Genomic DNA, 21,857 nt, shown 5'->3' on the forward strand with positions numbered 1-21,857 from the left:
CAAATGTCATGTTTAAATGTCATTATTGTGGTGTTTTCAAGCGTTTACTAGTATACAAATGTCATGTTTACTTGTTATCATTGCGGTGTTTTCAAGTGTTTGCTAGTATACAAATGTCATGTTTAAATGTTATCATTGCGTTGTTTTCAAGTGTTTGCTAGCATACAAATTTCATGTTTAAATGTTATTATTGCGGTGTTTTCAAGTGTTTGCTAGTATACAAATGTCATGTGTAGATGTTATTATTGCGGTGTTTTCAAGTGTTTGCCAGTATACAAATGTCATGTTTAAATGTTATTATTGCGGTGTTTTCAAGTGTTTACTAGCATACAGATATCATGTTTAGATGTTATTATTGCGGTGTTTTGAAGTGTTTGCCAGTATACAAATGTCATGTTTAATTGTTATCATTGCGGTGTTTTAAAGTGTTTGCTAGTATACAAAGTTCATGTTTAAATATCATTATTGCGGTGTTTTCAAGTGTTTGCCAGTATACAAATGTCATGTTTAAATATCATTATTGCGGTGTTTTCAAGTGTTTACTAGTATACAAATGTCATGTTTAGATGTTATTATTGCGGTGTTTTCAAGTGTTTACTAGAATGCAAATGTCATGTTTAGACGTTATTATTGCCGTGTTTTCAAGTGTTTACTAGTATACAAATGTCATGTTTAAATGTTATTATTCCGGTCTTTTCAAGTGTTTGCTAGCATACTAATTTCATGTTTAGATGTTATTATTGCCGTGTTTTCGTCTGTTTTCAAGTTTAGAAATGTCGTTCTTTAAGTGTTATTACTTTCATATTTTCGTCTGTTTTCAAGTTTAGAAATGCCGTTCTTTAAGTGTTATTACTGGCGTGTTTTCGTCTGTTTGCAAGTTTACATATGTCGTTTTTTAAGTGTTATTACTGCCATGTTTTCGTCTGTTTGCTAGTTTACAAATGTCGTTTTTTAAAAATATTAGTATTACCACTTTTTGAGTTTTATAATTTCTGTGCTTTCAAGTTGTTTTTAATTTATAGATATAAATGTTTAACTGACTAATTTTTTTGCGTTATTACTACCATGTTTTCACCAGCTTATACCCATGTTCAGTCCAATGCATTAAATATATTGTTTAACTTAGTCGATGAAACATTTTAACTATACCGTGTGTTAGTTAATGATACATTTATTGTAAATGAATTAAGAAATGTTGTAGATAGGTTAACTATGTTATTTTAGATGATAAAAGACATATATAAGATAAAAGCGTTATATTGTAACATAGCCACCTGGTGGTTATGAAATGAACTACATCCCGTGACTTCACTCAGAGGAAGAACTTTACCTGCATCAAGGTTTCCCACGAACTATCTAAAGTAGATAATCCATTGAGAGTAACCTAATTGTTGGGAAAAGTAGAGCTGCTTTCTTCACAGCCGCTAGATGAACCGGTGGACTTTTCCCAGGCAAGTCCTGATTTTCAAGATTAACAAACAGTATGTGCTTCTTCATTGAGCACGTGTCATGCACGTGCTCAGCTAATTACTTTGTCGGTGGAACATGAATTAGAATAACTTGATTTGATCATTCTAAAATACTAACTGTATTCTTACTGGCCTGTCTTATAATGTGGTTTTTGAATAGCATCGACTATGGTCGTTCAAAGCGACCTACTTAGCCCTACAATTGTTAAATAACATTCTTTGAAATAACTGGTATTATGTAACATTTGTTGTGTATTACTGTAATTATGTAACATTTGTTGTATATTGTTAGAATTATGTAACATTTGTTGTGTATTGTAATTATGTAACATTTGTTGTGTATTGTTAGAATTATGTAACATTTGTTGTGTATTGTAAGTATTACGTAACATTTGTTGTGTGTTGTTAGTATTATATAACTCTTGTTGTATATTGTTAGAATTATGTAACTTTTGTTGACCAAGAGTTTATCAACTTGTTTTTTTGTTACATTCAGACCAAGGGTTATTCTACTTGTTTCTTTGTTATATTCAGATTAAGCGCTTATCAACTTGTTTCATTGTTACATTCAGACCAAGGGTTTATCAACTTGGTTCTTTCCTGTTACAGGAAACCTGAATATTTAACTTTTATTTTGATTTTTGTCTGTACAATGTTACAATTCTTGCTGAAGGGTTACATCAGCCCAGTTTAGCTATAAGTATATTATGTGGCTCTCACATCAGCTCAGTTAAGCTGTAAGTATATTATGTGGCTCTCACAACAGTCCAGTTTAGCTGTAAGTATATTATGTGGCTCTCACATCAGCCCAGTTTAGCTGTAAGTATATTATGTGGCTCTCACATCAGCCCAGTTTAGCTGTAAGTATATTATGTGGCTCCCACATCAGCACGGTTTAGCTGTAAGTATATTATGTGGCTCTCACATCAGCCCAGATTAGCTGTAAGTATATTATGTGGCTCTCACATCAGCCCAGTTTCGCTGTAAGTATATTATGTGGCTCTCACATCAGCTCAGTTTAGCTGTAAGTATATTATGTGGCTCTCACATCAGCCCAGTTTAGCTGTAAGTATATTATGTGGCTCTCACATCAGCCCAGTTTAGCTGTAAGTATATTATGTGGCTCTCACATCAGCCCAGTTTAGCTGTAAGTATATTATGTGGCTCTCACATCAGCCCAGTTTAGCTGTAAGTATATTATGTGGCTCCCACATCAGCACGGTTTAGCTGTAAGTATATTATGTGGCTCTCACATCAGCCCAGTTAAACTGTAAGTATATTATGTGGCTCTCACATCAGCCCAGTTAAACTGTAAGTATATTATGTGGCTCTCACATGAGCCAAGTTAAGCTGTAAGTATATTATGTGGCTCCCACATCAGCCCAGTTTAGCTGTAAGTATATTATGTGGCTCTCACATCAGCCCAGTTTAGCTGTAAGTATATTATGTGGCTCTCACATCAGCCCAGTTTAGCTGTAAGTATATTATGTGGCTCTCACATCAGCCCAGTTTAGCTGTAAGTATATTATGTGGCTCTCACATCAGCCCAGTTAAGCTGTAAGTATATTATGTGGCTCTCACATGAGCCAAGTTAAGCTGTAAGTATATTATGTGGCTCCCACATCAGCCCAGTTTAGCTGTAAGTATATTATGTGGCTCTCACATCAGCCCAGTTTAGCTGTAAGTATATTATGTGGCTCTCACATCAGCCCAGTTTAGCTGTAAGTATATTATGTGGCTCTCATCGAATTTCGTTACAAAATAAAACCTGTCCATAAATGTACTCAAAACTTGACAGGAATGTTTCTAAACGTATGTACTTTGAAAAAAATAAAATATTTATTTTTTTGATATTTTAGTTTTCATTCATATGCACGTTTGAAACTTTGCGAAACTACATTAGGAAACTAGACTGGTTTGTTTGTTTGTTCTTGAATTTCGCGCAAAGCTACACGAGGGCTATCTGCGCTAGCCGTCCCTAATTTAGCGTGAAAGACAAAAAGGAAGGTAGGTACCTAGTCATCAACACCCACCGCTAACTCCTAGGTTACTCTTTTACCAACGAATAGTGGGATTGACAGTAACATTATAACGCCCCTAAGGCTGAAAAAGCGAGCATATTTGGTGTGACGGGGATTCGAACCCGCGACCATCACATTACGATTCAAATGTCTTAACCACCTGACCAAAAGGTATAAAACATCCCTCCTCGACTGGGATTTAAATTCGAGACTAACTTAAGTTGGTTAAAAGAGCTATAGAAATGACACGTGTTCTCTGACGAGTTGTGATACTCGAATACGATTTAATTTGATCTTTCAAACCAAATTTATTTTAGTAAATATTTTATATGTGGCTTCACGGTAAAAAGTACAAATGTACTAGTGAACGTACATCAATGTTACAGTGTAGGAAGTTTGTATAATCGAGATTACATCACGTATATATAATAAGAATTTACCAAAATAAGCAAGCCTCGTAAGTTATAAAGAAAGTGACTTTACAGTAATTAAAAGATTAGTCTAGGTCACGTTTTCCACATTATAACAAAGGCAAGAGATGAAACTGGTATTTTCTTGTGCTTTCCCAACGTGGGAATATTTAATGTATATGTTCTGCCCTCCACGCTTTACCTTTTTACACGTGAATGTGTTTAGCCTTTTCAGAAACAACATTGTTTTCACATACAGTCCTAGTTTCAAGTATATCCAGGGAACAAGATTCATTATGTTCTTCGCTTGTTCCATTCAAATTACTACGTTCGGAAGGTCGTTTATTTCTACGAACAGTAGAATTATAGTATATATTGAACTAACATATTATGTACACACTTTCTTGAAGCAAAAGATACAAAGGTTGTTGTATGGCAGCGCCATCTAGGAATTTAATTTTTTGATTTTCATGAACAGAGAACAACTTGCGACCTGATCTGGTTAGATTTAACTCGACGGAGTCTCAGAACAAACCACCGAACAGTTAAATTTTTATCTCATAATAAAAACCACATAATACAGAGGACCATAATACAATTCAGCTCTGAACTTAAAGTGTAAGGCTGACTAGTATATCCTAAATATTGTTTTAATATCATTTAAACGTGAATATATTAAAATGAAAAATAAACCTAATGGACTGGAGTGGCACGTTAAATTTTGAGATTTTATTAACCCACAGCTTTTATATAACAAAACTTTAACTATAATGTGACGCTACATCCTGTAAGTTTATTTTTATCGTTATTTCTAAGTAGCGGTTTTCAAAGAAGTTTCATCAGAAAGGAAGTCTAGCTACTTCCTTCTTAATGTTTCAAGAAATTCATCATCACTGTTTTATGTACAATCAAGTTAAAGTATATGATAGTTTACTGGCAGGTTAGGCTTAACACACGGCTAAAAATGTCACAAGCCTGTTAAAAAGAGAAGAATCATTGTACACAGTCAGACAATTTAAAAAATAAAGGAAAATAAAACTAGCCAAACTCTTTTCATCTCGTGTATAATGTACACAAAATAATAATTTGTATCCGAACAGTTCTTACTTGTGTCATTACATGGTTGTAGTTATTTATATTTTAACTACACTATTTTATTGTAATCATTTATATTTTAACTACACTATTTTATTGTAGTTATTTATATTTTAACTATACTGTTTTATTGTTATTTATATTTTAACTATACTGTTTTATTGTAGTTATTAATATTTTAACTATACTGTTTTATTGTAGTTATTTATATTTTAGCTATACTGTTTTGTTGTAGTTATTTATATTTTAACAAAACTGTTTTATTGTAATCATTTATATTTTAACGAAACTGTTTTATTGTAGTTATTTATATTTTAACTATACTGTTTTATTGTAGTTATTTATATTTTAACTGTACTATTTTATTGTAATATTTTATATTTTAACTATACTGTTTTATTGAATCATTTATATTTTAACTATACCGTTTTATTGTAGTTATTTATATTTTAACTATACTGTTTTCTTGTAGTTATTAATATTTTAACTATACTGTTTTATTGTAGTTATTAATATTTTAACTATACTGTTTTATTGTAGTTATTTATATTTTAACTATACTGTTTTATTGTAGCTATTTATATTTTAACTATACTCTTTTATTGTAGTTATTTATATTTTAATTATGCTGTTTTATTGTAGCTATTTATATTTTAAATATACTGTTTTATTGTAGCTATTTATATTTTAACTATACCGTTTTATTGTAGTTATTTATATTTTAACTATGCTGTTTTATTGTAGTTATTTATATTTTTAATATACTGTTTTATTGTAGACCTGAAGATCAGATTTAGAACTTACCATGATCGTCATTTGTATATATTTAAACACATTTTATTCTATTATAAATCGTATCAACTGAAAGGTAGGGTGTTTAATATTCAAGTGATTTAAAAAGCAGAAATCATCCTGGATCTCTACCCATCAATAATTGCATCATTTAACTGAATGTTATTTCACTTTCAACATTTTAAATGGGGAATATTTTTAAAATTTATTTATTTATGTCTGAAGGTGGTAAGGTATCTACCCCTAACGTATTTGAAACTGGTAAGAAAGTTAACCCTAACAAATGTAATAAATGCAACAAAGTAGTGGTACTTCAAGTATATGCTCTGACTTGTCAATATTGTTCAATATTGAGTGTGAAGATATCTCAAGACCTCTGTATGACCTTCTCAATAATCCTGATGGTGAATGATGGCTCTGGTACAACGGCCATGGAGGTCTTTATGGTCATGTAGAAGGTAAAGGACCAAATTGACCAAATAACTAGTAATAAGAATAATTTTTTCAATAAATAGACAAAATTTATGAAGTTAAAGGCCCGTTTGGCAGGAGTGCCAGCTCTGTTATCAGAGAAGGAATCCTTGATACTAGAGAAAAGGATATAAAAACAAAGTTATTAGAAGTATTTGTAGGTATAAATCCGATTCTTGTGAGATTGATGCAATAGATCAAAACATTTCTACTAGTGACGATGGAGTTATTTCTGAAATCTCCCATGTTGATGTAGAAACACAACGAATTATTGGTTGCTCATATGAAACTGAAAATTTTAAACACATACTGCGTTATGTCTTGGTTTATATGAAGTGACAACTGAGCGTGTTGAACACATGACGAATCTAAATTTGGAAAACGCCTATTAATGGTCAAATTGATTACCAAGGTCCAGAAGTAAACAGTGTTAAGTAAAGTCGAATCTCTGAAAGAAAAATCCTTCAAAAGTTATATTTAAAACATCTATAGTAATCTTTGATGATTTCAGAAGTGTTAGTTGAGATGTCTTTCAGAAGGTAAACGATTGTTGGATCTAATTTAGGAATTTTCTCTAGTCAACTTACTTCTGAACCTACTAGAAGAAATAATATTTTGGATCTTGTTTTAAACAGTACTCATATGTGGTCAACAACTTAACAGTTCGCGAACTCTTCAGTAACCACAATATTATATTATTTAACATCATTCGTTCGGTAGAAAGTGTAATAATGTTGAGTACGCAGGAATGTGCGAATATTTGAGTGAGATAAGTTGGATGGATCATTTTATGAACCTTACTGTTGAGGACAAATTCATTATGGATGAAGATATTTCTTAGCATGCGGACCTCAAATGTTCTAAACGTATGAGACGCAAACTATTATTGTCTGACAGAAAGGCTTAGATCACCAGAAGGAAGAAGAATCATCTTTGAAAGAGGCGTAGTGAGCCCAAAGAACATCCAGATTATTGTACTGTTATTGTACTGATTATGTTCAATACAACAGACCAATACACAATACACCAAGCCCTTTTACAGGTTTACTAACCCTAAATCTAGAACCAAAGAACGAGTGGACCCTGTCGTTGATGATGATGGTCAGGTGGTCACATGTGACACTAACACAGCTAACGTTTTATCTTTGTCTTTACTGAAGAAATTATTGGTAATATATCAGATACTTTACGTAATTTTATTGGTTCATTCGAATAAGAGTTGAGAAATGTTGATCTATGATCAGAGACTGTCCAAACAAGGTCAATAATTTGGAATCTGATAAACCATCTGATAAAACTCTTTATTCTCTTGATGAAATTTTCAAAGTACAGACTCATCTGAAGTCACGAAAGTTCGGGAAAAAGTGCTCATGTGCCAACTTTGTTCAAGAAGGACTCGAGCAAAATACGTTCAAAATACAGCCCTGTTAGCTTGATAAGTGAAATAAATAGAATTATTGTATCTACTATAATGGATACTATTGTTTGACGTTTAGAAATCAAAAAACACACAGCAATGGAAAATCATATTTGACCTAAGTGACTAAATGCATTGATGAAGGTTATCCGGTAGATTTAATTTATCTTTACTTTATTAAAGCTTTTCGTAAAATTCCCCAAGCCAGATTACTTAAGAAGCTTTATGTGAACGGAATATCTCCACAAATGTTAACTGGATTCAAGAATAGTTTTATAATAGCCAACAGCGAGTTATTATAAATAACACAGCATCTGAGTGGGTATCTGTTAAAAGTAGGTGCCTCAAGAGTGTGTGCTGGGTCCCACTTTATTTATATTAATAATAATGATGAATAAATCTGTAGTAGGCTTCTAAAATTTGCATATGATATAAAAGTACTGTAGCATAGCAACTGTAGTTGACAGCTTGTCTGCTAGAAGATCTTTGGACAATGTGTTTAACCGGTCAATTGAGTAGCGGGTACTGTTTACATGTGGGTTTCAACAATGAACAATATTATTATTTTCTAGGCGACAACTGAATTGAATATGATAATGAATAAAAATACCTTGGATTAATTATTCACAAACCTCTTCATGTAAACAAACAACATGCTAAAGCTGTGACAGTCTGCATCTGGTTTTTTAGATAGGATTAAAGAGCCGTTCAAAATTAGGAATATAAAGTGATACTCAGGTTATGTAAATCAGTTATCAGATCTCACCTGGAATACTGTATCCAATTGTGGCGTAAATATTTTCTGAAAGATGTAGATATACTTGAACAATTTCAGGGCATATTTATCAAGTTACTAATAAATTACCATAATCTCTCTTATGAAATAAGGTTACAATAATTACTCCTTAGTATACTCGGAAACCCGTCGTAAGGAGTGATTTAAAAAAAGGCCTTGAAGGATTAACTGGTGTAGATTTCTGTGTAGTTAATAATTCTGTAACCAGACGTCACCAGTATAAAATATACAAGCAGAGCTCCAGCCGGGATCTAAGGTTTTTTTTTTTTGTTTATTTGTTGTTGTTGTTTTCTGAAAGAGTGGTAAATGAATGGAACTAAACGTTACGTTTCAAAGACATTGAAGATAAAGGGAAAGAAAGAGCGTATATGAGACAGCGCATAGCTTTCACTTTCGACACATGAGAAGACTGAAAGGCATAAGTCAAGTTAATACTAACCTAGGCTTAGCGATGTTTGTACTGTTACTATGGTTTTAACAGTCTCCGAGGCTTAACATGCTTTACCTCCTTTAAATTAAAAGCTACACTGAGTACAATCTAAATTCAGGTGAGTTAAAGCTGGATATTTAAAAAAAATCAAATATTCTAAGTTCAGACAATTAAGTCTTGAATCTTTTAATGCTGCTTAAATCTAAAACTTAGAAACGAAATTCTTTCGATATAAGATAAACTTATAACAATTATTCTTATGTTAATACCTTCAATTTGTCAAATCCTGCAAGTTAATAATTTTTCAATATTCACACTAGACATATTGTACCTTCTAAATTCAAACATTTTATGTTTTCTAACTTTAAAGCCTAACTTTTTCTAGCTTTAGGACTAATACTCAGAAAGTTCAATTGATGTTAATAATAGGCCGTAATCATATTATGGGTATTTTTCGGAAATGCAACTATGAAAGAAAATAAATGAATATTATAATACAAATTATAATTTATTTATCCTTATTAAAGCCTAGGATAATAATTAATGATATTCTTAGCAAATCTTGGATTTCATACTTTTTTGTTTTCCGGCTTGTTATTACTGTAGGTACAACTAGAATAAATTAGTGTCTTTCTTAGCTAACACCCTTGTTGTAACTTACAATTTTGTAGGACTAAGTTTACAAATGACATCCAAAAGGAAATACCATGTTAAATCAATTTACACTACGATTAGCATAAAAATAAATTAACTTGTACAATTTCAAGGCTGGTTAATTAACTGAATGTACGCGATAACTAATATTGATCTAAACGCTTCACCAAATATTTTATTGAACTAAACTGACTGGCCCAGCAATAAACCGAATCTAATCATCATACGTGAAGCCTAATTTGTAGATACTTCATAGATCTGTGAACCTCTAATACTCCCTAATATCTTATGAGTTGTTTAATCTTAATGCCAAGTGTCCTCCAGATAAAATCTAAATTGGAATATTAAAAATATAACTTATAAGAATATATAATATTTACTTATAACATAGCATAACATATTAGCAGATGCAAGAAGAGTTTTCCGTTAGGTGGCACGTTAGTTCTTAACATTGAAAATATAGCATAAATAATATGCCATTAAGATGGCTGTTACTGTCAATAAGCCCGTTGTCGAAATGAATCGATTTGTCTTTTGACGGTAAAAGTAATTATATAAAAAGAATCAACTGTAGGTTCCACTATAAAAAACTTTACTGTTTTTAGTGGTGTATGTATTGTGCATGGTGTAGATTTTTATCTTTCCGCCATATTTCACTTAATTATGGATCATGCTACTTCAGGAACAGTGGTTTAATCAACCTTAGTTTTGGTTCGAGTGCCAAATGCAAACCAAATTGAATTGGGTATAATTACCTGGATAATTTTTAGCATATTATACTGTACCAAATCCCCCTAATAATAGTAATATTAAAATAATCTTATCTTGTTTGGGTACTTGATGTTAAAAGTGTTAATAATAATGAAACACAAAAGACGATCTAATGAGTTAAGAAAGTAGTGATTGCCACCCAGTTGCCTTTCTATGGTAAAGGAATTATAATTAGAGGCTGTATGTCTGATTTAATGTAAGGCCATATTGAACTATCTGCTGTGTCTACTAGTGGAATCGAATCCAGGATTTGAGCCTTGTAAGGCCACAGATTTACTTTTGTCCCATCGGGGGACAACTAGGGACGACACTGTACTTGGACTATGCAACTAAGTGATGGTAAGGAATACCATATTATCATTTACTATTGTCTCCAGGTGATGGAAATATTCTGTATTATTATTTACTACAGTCTCCTGATATTTATAATGTTTTATTATCTTATTCTGCCTTCTAGTGATCATAATATTTCAAGTTATTATTTAAAGGTGCCTCTAGGTGGCTGTAATATTTTATCTTACCACCTATCACTGCCTCCTTGTGTCAGTAATATTTCACGTTATATCGTCCACTTGAGTATATATATATTCTGCTGTTTGGTTTGTATAACTAGTCACAAGAATATGTTCTATCTGCTGTAGTTCGTTCATAACTCAGAGTAAACATAAACAGAATAAGTCAGTGCAAGTAATGATTCTTTATTTACTGTTATAAACTACTTGTTTGCTTTTTCATATATCACTTAAAGTTTTGAGACTGTTTTAACAGATCTATGACATGCATTATTATGGTTATCGTGCAGGTATTAAAAACAATAGTAACATGAAGTAAAAATAAAAGTCTTTGTTAGAGCTACAACTCGTTCACAGAACCCATGAATAAGATCATGCCGCTGATTTTGTCTCTGATGATAAACAGAAATGGATGATCAACATTGAAAATTTGGACCAGGTCTTCATGCACAGATACTGATTCTAATGCGATAGCAACTCCTGTTACTGCTGCAGCCTCGCTTCCTTCCTCGTTGACCTCGATCATTGCTTTGTGCAAAACATCACTTACATATAAGTCCTGATGTCCACTTATACCAGAGAAATCGGCAGCATTTGAGAAAGCCCTTTTAATTCCCATATCCTGAAGATACTGTTTAACCTTCGGTGAATCTTCCAGTTTAAACTTTGGGAGGGTAACATCCACCTTCATAACAAGTAAATTGTTCAACAGGCGATTCAACGAATCAGATGTGAGCAAACTTTCGACCTTCTTAAGTCCATACCCTTTCTCAGGTAGAATAATAACCATGCTGATTCTGTCTCCTTTATAAGGAAGTTCTAAGACCTGGCATCTTAAGTTGCTGTCATAATTGTAAGGGAACTCACTGGTGATTTTCATCATGGGAACAGACTTTGATAATTGGTTCTGGTTAAAAAACGGTAAGGGAACAGTTTTCTTAGGGTCAAACTGAGTTGTCCACACACCTTTAAAATACACAGCATTGAGGAGAAAAAGACGAGTGAGAGAGCTTAATGGCTTGCTGAGAAGTGAAGTGATTTTGTTGTGTGTTTTACTAGAAACCCAACTGTTGACTAACTCTTTTACACCCAACCCGTTAGACCCAAAGTCAACTGACCTTGTATCTGCATGGAGGTTGTCTTCTAGTGTTCTTTTGTAATCTTCCAACACTCTGTAATTGGCCTGCAATTGAAACACTTTATTAAAACCAACTTAACAAGTAGATTATCTCAAATAAGTTTTGAAAGATTCATTTGGTTAGGCCCTTAGTTTTGTTTAAAACTGTTTTAGTTCAACATTATGCGTATAAACTTTCCCCAGTGAATCCCTCAGCAACTTTTACACATCTGCTCTAGACACTTTAGAATATATACAACATACAATATAAAAATAAAGAATAACAAATTATTCGATACCTGGATAAGTGCCATATCTGCTAAGTTCAGTTGGTAACCTTTTTGATCGTTTTGAAGTTGTTCAAATGCCTCATAAAAACTTCGTGAAACTTCTTCCACTTCTAAACCTGCTTTCAGGAAACCAAGAGCATTCCTCATTTCGGCAGCTGTTTCACCTTTAGCTCCCAGGTACGCCATAGTTAACGCTGTCGATAGACTGAAAGGGGAAAAGCAGACATGGTCGTTTCCTCTACTGGATAACCTCTTGTATAGGTCAATCCCAAATTGATTGACTGCTGTGCTCAGCTTTGCTGGTCTTAATTCAGAAAGATGCACATTCCGACAATAAATATTGCCAAAAGTCATTATCAGGAGAAGAGTTGTTTTTCTTGTATCGGCCATATTTTCTAAATAAAGACAATTATTTTAAATATAAAAAATAGTGAGTAACGAGGACCATACAAAGTGGTTCAGACATAAAAAATAATATCCAGTAAAACCATCTTCAAGATGATTTAGATATAGAAAACAACATTCAATAAATCTTGCACCAAGTGTTAGAGATATAGAAAACAATGTGCAATAAAACAAACACAGAGTGTGTTAAATAGAAAGAAGAGTATATATAAAGAATCAAAGTTTTTTTTTAATGTATGGAACAGCATGCATAAATAATAAATGATAAAGAATTACATATAGTGTTTTATATATAACATAATGTTTAGGAACAGCAAGTGACACACTGGTTCATCTAGACTGTTCCATCTTCTAACCTAAACTAATACCATTGAAAAACAATAAATTCAAGCCAACACTTTAAATCATTCATAGTTATTAAGCTTTCTCTTAAACTCACTTAGAAATACTCTTTCAAGGCAACCCTTTCAAAAAGCCATACACCCTGATATAAATTTAAAACTGCCCTAGCTGAAGATCCCACCCTGCGAAAATTTATATGTGTCTCCTTTCTCTACCGTTCTCATCATTAAGTGGAAAGTTAACTGATTCATCAACACAATTCAACTCAACACCTCAATCGGATCCCCTCCATATTTTTTCTTTCTCAAGCGAAAGACATTTTAAATATTTAATGTCTCCTGGTATGACAACCCTTCCATCACGGGCACAACTCGACTAGCCCTTCTTTAAACCGTTTACAACAATTCTATGTCCATGTTAAGGTAAATAGCCATAGACTGAACACAATATCTCAAATGTGGCCTAGGAAGACAACCTATACAATAAAATTATAACCACATTAGACTTGTATTTAATATACTTGTAGATACAACCTAAATTGTATTTCTTTTACTATTACCAATAGTACTCTGCTTGAATGACTTAAAAACTGATGAACCATTAAGTTTGTTAAAAGATGCTTTGCAAACTAACTTAGAATTATACTTGACAGTCAACATGGTGTCACTGAGGTAAAATATTGTCTTACAATTTTTTTGACATTCTTCGGAAACGTCACTCCTTAAGCAGGTAAAGGTAAAAGTGTAAATTTGACGAGAGGCCACGTAAAAGACTTGTAGCAAAATGACCACTTTAGATTATTATCTAAATATTTATTATCGTCCTAACGCTATTACTAACATCTTGTTTACTTTTAATGTATGTAACAAATAACTGAACACATAAAGAACCACACAGTTTCAAGTACAAAGAACAATGTGCAGAGAGAACCACGTAATTATTTGTCAGCTGTAAACTTGTTATTTACTGTAAACTATATTACAAGAGTAACAATGTCATTATTACACCACTGTCACTGTAACTCTTCTAAAGTTTTCGTTTATGTGACTTTTATAATATTCGTTTGAGTTTCTAATTTTATGGAGACAATTTTAAACTTACCAATTACGATGTCTCATTCCAGATACACCAGTAAGTTCTACTAACTTCGTTTTATACTCTTAAAATTACGGGTTTCCCACTTCGTATTTCAAAAGCACAATATAAAAACTCAGTGAATATTACTTCAATTGTTCTTCAACAACTGTTGTAAAATAAACAAGAAAACTCCCACTTCAAGGAAACTAAGCCTACTTCGGTGGGTTACTTTTTACCTTAACCTTTATTACGTTTATATATACATTTCCTAGATAGTTGCTTGTTTTCTTCTCACGTTTACAAAATATTATGTATAGCTTATAACGTGCTTATTTTATGTTGTATTTTTACAAGAGAATCAAGATTTATACGTAAAATGTGGGTAGCGTTTATACAAACCAGTTTTACACGGACAACGTTCAAATAATTGGAAACTTCCCAGAATCGCGGCGGGAAAACCACTTGCTTGTTTTCATTATATATTAAATGTTCTCAGTATTTATTAGGTTACTGGGAAATCAGTTTTATTTTGTAAACATGCTGACCCTAGAATGATGTATTTCTAAATATCTTGGTACTAGTGAGGCCACATACTGCGTAATTTTGTTTCAACGCTCAGTAAACACTTACAGGGATTAACAGAATTATTTGTAAATTAATGGTATTTTTTATTTATTTTTCTCTGTAACTCATGCCGCACAAATGGTCGGTTCGCTCAGACCCCTGAAAACCGAGGACATATTGGTCGAATTTAAGAGTGCACAGACACAGGAAATAATATTTGACTCATTTGTAACCCTATACCAACATATTGACTATCTGTAAGTAGTTTGGTGCACACACACACACATATATATATATTAGTACCAACGGTTTCAGACTTCTAGAATGACGTGAAATATATTATTCAATAATACCAGTCTTTTTTAAAAATTTACAGAACACATAATAACTTCACTTATACTACATGCAGTCTAGGTTAGAAACCTACATTGAATCATTATGTATCAAAAATACTTACTGTTGAACCAGATATGTTTGTTTCTGATGACCCAGAGTGAAGAGGAACTCTCCCTACGCTGTTCCTGTCCAGAGGCCAATCAGCTATATAAAGCATATTTACAACTAGAGGTGGCGCTAGTTGTAGGAACTTTGTTTGTTTGTTTGGGAATTTCGCACAAAGCTACTCGAGGTCTATCTGTGCTAGCCGTCCCTAATTTAGCAGTGTAAGACTAGAGGGAAGGCAGCTAGTCATCACCACCCCCCGCAACTCTTGGGCTAATCTTTTACCAACGAATAGTGGGATTGATCGTAACATTATACATCCCCACGGCTGGGAGGGCGAGCATGTTTAGCCCTACGCGGGCGTGAACCCGAGACCCTCGGATTACGAGTCGCACGCCTTACGCGCTAGGCCATGCCGGGCCAGTTGTAGGAACGTAGTATATATTATAAATCGGTTTTAAATATGTTAGAAAATGGTACCACGTGGCTTCATGTCTTAGACACATGTGATGAAACTGTGAATTGAAACCTTGTAATATTTTATGTTGACAAATAACGTTCACCTTATACGTTCAGATACCTTTTAACAGGTTCCTACTGCTTCATTTGAAACACAGATCTATAATGGCATTTCTAATAACCTAACATTAATAACGTGTGCAGTTTAAGAATCAACAAACTAACCTTCCAGCAGTGACCAGTGAGGCCCGGCATGGCCGAGCGCGTAAGGCGTGCGACTCGTAATCCGAGGGTCGCGGGTTCGCGCCCGCGTCGTGCTAAACATGCTCGCCCTCCCAGCCGTGGGGGTGTATAATGTGACGGTCAATCCCACTATTCGTTGGTAAAAGAGTAGCCCAAGAGTTGGCGGTGGGTGGTGATGACTAGCTGCCTTCCCTCTAGTCTTACACTGCTAAATTAGGGACGGCTAGCACAGATAGCCCTCGAGTAGCTTTGTGCGAAATTCCAAAACAAACAAACAAACAAACAAGTGACCAGTGAAATTTAAGTGTATTACAATCTGACGAGTTATATTGACCTTGTAGTAGTGACCAGTAAAATTTAAGAATATTCCAATTTGACAAGTCACATTAACCTTGTAGTAGTGATCAGTGAAATTTGAGAATATTCCAATCTGACAAGTTACATTAACCTTCTAGTAGTGATCAGTGAAATTTAAGAACATGAAATGAAATTTGTTCACCCGCTGTTAAAAATTGTAAGAAAAATACTGATAAAATTATTAATTTATTCTAGATTATGTTCGTATTACGTGGAACACGATAACTAAAAAGATTTTCTAATATTTTATCCTTTAATTCTGTCTTCTGGTGATTATATTTCTTCTTGTTATCACCAATCACTGGCCCCTTGTGGCAGTAATATTTTACGTTTTATCGTCCACTTGAGTATATATATATTCTACCGTTTGGTTTGTATAACTAGTCACAAGAATATGTTCTATCAGCTGTAGTTCGTTCATAACTCAGAGTAAACATAAACAGAATAAGTTTTGGTTTGTGTAACTGGTCACAAGAATATGTTCTATTTGCTGTAGTTCGTTCATAACTCAGAGTAAACATAAACAGAATAAGTCAGTGCAAGTAATGATTATTTATTTACTGTTATAAACTACATGTTTGCTTTTTCATTTATCACTTAAAGTTTTGAGACTGTTTTACAGATCTATGACATGCATTATTATGGTTATCGTGCAGGTATTAAAAACAATAGTAACATGAAGTAAAAATAAAAGTCTTTGTTAGAGCTACAACTCGTTCACAGAACCCATGAATAAGATCATGCCGCTGATTTTGTCTCTGATGATAAACAGAAATGGATGATCAACATTGAAAATTTGAACCCGGTCTTCATGCACAGATGCTGATTTTATTAAGATAACTCCTGTTACTGCTGCAGCCTCGCTTCCTTCCTCGTTGACCTCGATCATTGCTTTGTGCAAAATATCACTTACATATAAGTCCTGATGTCCACTTATACCAGAGAAATCGGCAGCATTTGAGAAAGCCCTTTTAATTCCCATATCCTGAAGATACTGTTTAACCTTTGGTGAATCTTCCAGTTTAAACTTTGGGAGGGTAACATCCACCTTCATAACAAGTAAATTGTTCAACAGGCGATTCAACGAATCAGATGTGAGCAAACTTTCGACCTTCTTAAGTCCATACCCTTTCTCAGGTAGAATAATAACCATGCTGATTCTGTCTCCTTTATACGGAAGTTCTAAGACCTGGCATCTTAAGTTGCTGTCATAATTATAAGGGAACTCACTGGTGACTTTCATCATGGGAACAGACTTTGATAATTGGTTCTGGTTAAAAAACGGTAAGGGAACAGTTTTCTTAGGGTCAAACTGAGTTGTCCACACACCTTTAAAATACACAGCATTGAGGAGGAAAAGACGAGTGAGAGAGTGCAGTGGCTTGCTGAGAAGTGAAGTGATTTTGTTGTGTGTTTTACTAGAAACCCAACTGTTGACTAAGTCTTTGACACCCAACCCGTTAGACCCAAAGTCAACTGACCTTGTATCTGCATGGAGGTTGTCTTCTAGTGTTCTTTTGTAATCTTCCAACACTCTGTAATTGGCCTGCAATTGAAACACTTTATTAAAACCAACTTAACAAGTAGAATATCTCAAATAAGTTTTGAAAGATTCATTTGGTTAGGCCCTTAGTTTTGTTTAAAACTGTTTTAGTTCAACATTATGCGTATAAACTTTCCCCAGTGAATCCCTCAGCAACTTTTACACATCTGCTCTAGACACTTTAGAATATATACAACATACAAAATAAAGAATAACAAATTATTCGATACCTGGATAAGTGCCATATCTGCCAAGTTCAGTTGGTAATCTTTTTGATCGTTTTGAAGTTGTTCAAATGCCTCATAAAAACTTCGTGAAATTTCTTCCACTTCTAAACCTGCTTTCAGAAAACCAAGAGCATTCCTCATTTCGGCAGCTGTTTCACCTTTAGCTCCCAGGTACGCCATAGTTAACGCTGTCGATAGACTGAAAGGGGAAAAGCAGACTTGGTCGTTTCCTCTACTGGATAACCTCTTGTATAGGTCAATCCCAAATTGATTGACCGCTGTGCTCAGCTTTGCTAGTTTTAATTCAGAATGATGCACATTCCGACAATAAATATTGCCAAAAGTCATTATCAGAAGAAGAGTTGTTTTTCTTGTATCGGCCATATTTTCTAAATACAGACAATTATTTTAAATATAAAGAATAGTGAGTAATGAGGACCATACAAAGTGGTTCAGACATAGAAAATAATATTCAATAAAACCATGTTTAAGGTGATTTAGATATAGAAAACAACGTTTAATAAATCTTGCACCAAGTGTTAGAGATATAGAAAACAATGTACAACAAAACCTGCGCAAAATGTTTTAAATAGAAAAAAGTATATATAAAGAATCATACAAAGTTTTTTTTATACTGTAAGGAATAGCATGCATAAATAATAAATGATAAAGAATCACATAAAGTGTTTTATATATAACATAATGTTGAGGAACAGCAAGAAATACATTGGTTCATCTAGACTGTTCCATCTTCTAACCTAAACTAATACCATTGAAAAACAATAAATTCAAGCCAACACTTTAAATCATTCATAGTTATTAAGCTTTCTCTTAAACTCACTTAGAAATACTCTTTCAAGGCAACCCTTTCAAAAAGCCATACACCCTGATATAAATTTAAAAGTGCCCTAGCTGAAGATCCATCCTGCGAAAATTTATATGTGTCTCCTTTCTCTACCGTTCTCATCATTAAGTGGAAAGTTAACTGATTCATCAACACAATTCAACTCAACACCTCAATCGGATCCCCTCCATATTTTTTCTTTCTCAAGCGAAAGACATTTTAAATATTTAATGTCTCCTGGTATGACAACCCTTCCATCACGGGCACAACTCGACTAGCCCTTCTTTAAACCGTTTACAACAATTCTATGTCCATCTTAAGGTAAATAGCCATAGACTGAACACAATATCCCAAATGTGGCCTAGGAAGACAACCTATACAATAAAATTATAACCACATTAGTCTTGTATTTAATATACTTGTAGATACAACCTAAATTGTATTTCTTTTACTATTACCAATAGTACTCTGCTTGAATGGCTTAAAAACTGATGAACCATTAAGTTTGTTAAAAGATGCTATGCAAACTAACTTAGAATTATACTTGACAGTCAACATGGTGTCGCTGAGGTAAAATATTGTCTTACAATTTTTTTGACATTCTTCGGAAACGTCACTCCTTAAGCAGGTAAAGGTAAAAGTGTAAATTTGACGAGAGGCCACGTAAAAGACTTGTAGCAAAATGACCACTTTAGATTATTATCTAAATATTTATTATCGTCCTAACGCTATTTCTAACATCTTGTTTACTTTTAATGTATGTAACAAATAACTGAACACATGAGGAACCACACTGTTTCAAGTACAAAGAACAATGTGCAGAGAGAACCACGTAATTATTGGTCAGCTGTAAACTTGTTATTTACTGTAAACTATATTACAAGAGTAACAATGTCATTATTACACCACTGTCACTGTAACTCTTCTAAAGTTTTCGTTTATGTTACTTTTATAATATTCGTTTGAGTTTCTAATTTTATGGAGACAATTTTAAACTTACCAATTACGATGTCTCATTCCAGATACACCAGTAAGTTCTACTAACTTCGTTTTATACTCTTAAAATTACGGGTTTCCCACTTCGTATTTCAAAAGCACAATATAAAAACTCAGTGAATATTACTTCAATTGTTCTTCAACAACTGTTGCAAAACAAACAAGAAAACTCCCACTTCAAGGAAACTAAGCCTACTTCGGTGGGTTACTTTTTACCTTAACTTTTATTACGTTTATATATACATTTCCTAGATAGTTGCTTGTTTTCTTCTCACGTTTACAAAATATTATGTATAGCTTATAACGTGCTTATTTTATGTTGTATTTTTACAAGAGAATCAAGATTTATACGTAAAATGTGGGTAGCGTTTATACAAACCAGTTTTACACGGACAACTTTCAAATAATTGGAAACTTCCCAGAATCGCGGCGGGAGAACCACTTGCTTGTTTTCATTATATATTAAATGTTCTCAGTATTTATTAGGTTACTGGGAAATCAGTTTTATTTTGTAAACATGCTGACCCTAGAATTACGTATTTCTAAATATCTTGGTACTGGTGAGGCCACATACTGCGTAATTTTGTTTCAACGCTCAGTAAACACTTACAGGGATTAACAGAATTATTTGTAAATTAATGGTATTTTTTATTTATTTTTCTCTGTAACTCATGCCCCACAAATGGTCGGTTCGCTCAGACCCCTGAAAACCGAGGATCGGTTGGTCGAATTTAACAGTGCACAGACACAGGAAATAATGTTTGACTCATTTGTAACCCTATACCAACATATTGACTATCTGTAAGCAGTTTGGTGCACACACACACACACATATATATATATATTAGTACCAACGGTTTCAGACTTCTACAATGAGGTGAAATATGTTATTCAATAACACCAGTCTTTTTTAAAAATTTACAGAACACATAATAACTTCACTTATACTACATGCAGTCTAGGTTAGAAACCTACATTGAATCATTATGTATCAAAAATACTTACTGTTGAACCAGATATGTTTGTTTCTGATGACCCAGAGTGAAGAGGAACTCTCCCTACGCTGTTCCTGTCCAGAGGCCAATCAGCTATATATAGCATATTTACAACTAGAGGTGGCGCTAGGTGTAGGAACTTTGTTTGTTTGTTTGGGGAATTTCGCACAAAGCTACTCGAGGGCTATCTGTGCTAGCCGTCCCTAATTTAGCAGTGTAAGACTAGAGGGAAGGCAGCTAGTCATCACCACCCACCGCCAACTATTGGGCTACTCTTTTACCAACGAATAGTGGGATTGATCGTACCATATACACCCCCACGGCTGGGAGGGCGAGCATGTTTAGCGCGACGCGGGCGTGAACCCGAGACCCTCGGATTACGAGTCGCACGCCTTACGCGCTAGGCCATGCCGGGCCAGTTGTAGGAACGTAGTATATATTATAAATCGGTTTTAAATATGTTAAAAAAGTGGTACCACGTGGCTTCCTGTCTCAGACACATGTGATGCAACTGTGAATTGAAACCTTGTAATATTTTATGTTGACAAATAACGTTCACCTTATACGTTCAGATACCTTTTAACAGGTTACTACTGCTTCATTTGAAACACAGATCTATAATGGTATTTCTAATAACCTAACATTAATAACGTGTGCAGTTTAAGAATCAACAAACTAACCTTCCAGCAGTGACCAGTGAAATTTAAGTGTATTACAATCTGACAAGTTACATCAACCTTGTAGTAGTGACCAGTGAAATTTTAGAATATTCCAATCTGACAAGTTAAATTAACCTTGTAGTAGTGACCAGTGAAATTTAAGAATATTCCAATCTGAAAAGTTACATTAACCTTGTAGTAGTGACCAGTGAAATTTTAGAATATTCCAATCTGACAAGTTACATTAACCTTGTAGTAATGACCAGTGAAATTTAAGAATATTCCAATCTGAAAAGTTACATTAACCTTGTAGTAGTGACAATTGAAATTTAATAATATTTCAGTCTGACAAGTTACATTAATAAAATAAATTTGAGAATATTCCAATCTGACAAGTTACATTAACCTTGTAGTAGTGACAATTGAAATTTAATAATATTTCAGTCTGACAAGTTACATT

The 21,857-nt window shown here is 33.6% G+C and overlaps 2 protein-coding genes across 5 annotated transcripts; both read right to left on the bottom strand.

The window, feature by feature from the left end:
• Nucleotides 1–11,004: 11,004 nt before the first annotated feature.
• Nucleotides 11,005–15,280, bottom strand: LOC143228662 (intracellular coagulation inhibitor 2-like). Of its 2 annotated transcripts, none has more exons than XM_076459901.1 (3): nt 15,091–15,280; nt 12,255–12,640; nt 11,005–12,021 (listed from the first exon to the last, which is right to left on the bottom strand). In XM_076459901.1, the coding sequence occupies exons 2-3, from the start codon at nt 12,633–12,635 to the stop codon at nt 11,179–11,181; spliced, it is 1,224 nt and encodes a 407-aa protein (XP_076316016.1). In that variant the 5' UTR covers nt 12,636–12,640; nt 15,091–15,280; the 3' UTR covers nt 11,005–11,178. The 2 variants fall into 2 exon arrangements, with proteins under 2 accessions (XP_076316016.1, XP_076316017.1); XM_076459902.1 differs by lacking the exon at nt 15,091–15,280 and adding an exon at nt 14,094–14,484.
• Nucleotides 15,281–16,666: 1,386 nt separating this feature from the next.
• LOC143228663 (intracellular coagulation inhibitor 2-like) lies at nt 16,667–20,887 on the bottom strand. Of its 3 annotated transcripts, none has more exons than XM_076459904.1 (3): nt 20,749–20,887; nt 17,907–18,292; nt 16,667–17,679 (listed from the first exon to the last, which is right to left on the bottom strand). In XM_076459904.1, the coding sequence occupies exons 2-3, from the start codon at nt 18,285–18,287 to the stop codon at nt 16,840–16,842; spliced, it is 1,221 nt and encodes a 406-aa protein (XP_076316019.1). In that variant the 5' UTR covers nt 18,288–18,292; nt 20,749–20,887; the 3' UTR covers nt 16,667–16,839. The 3 variants fall into 3 exon arrangements, with proteins under 3 accessions (XP_076316019.1, XP_076316018.1, XP_076316020.1); XM_076459903.1 differs by lacking the exon at nt 20,749–20,887 and adding an exon at nt 19,748–20,029; XM_076459905.1 differs by lacking the exon at nt 20,749–20,887 and adding an exon at nt 19,335–19,359.
• Between the last annotated feature and the right edge of the window lie 970 nt (nt 20,888–21,857).

The sequence above is a fragment of the Tachypleus tridentatus genome, chromosome 10, assembly GCF_004210375.1.
Source record: "Tachypleus tridentatus isolate NWPU-2018 chromosome 10, ASM421037v1, whole genome shotgun sequence".
Lineage (NCBI taxonomy): Eukaryota > Metazoa > Arthropoda > Merostomata > Xiphosura > Limulidae > Tachypleus > Tachypleus tridentatus.

Coding starts and splice junctions, on each gene's coding strand:
- LOC143228662 (XM_076459901.1), bottom strand. CDS start 12,635: ATGGCCGATACAAGAAAAACAACTCTTCTCCTGATAATGACTTTTGGC. Junction 12,022..12,254: donor CAGATATGGCACTTATCCAG/GTATCGAATAAT, acceptor TTTCAATTGCAG/GCCAATTACAGAGTGTTGGA.
- LOC143228663 (XM_076459904.1), bottom strand. CDS start 18,287: ATGGCCGATACAAGAAAAACAACTCTTCTTCTGATAATGACTTTTGGC. Junction 17,680..17,906: donor CAGATATGGCACTTATCCAG/GTATCGAATAAT, acceptor TTTCAATTGCAG/GCCAATTACAGAGTGTTGGA.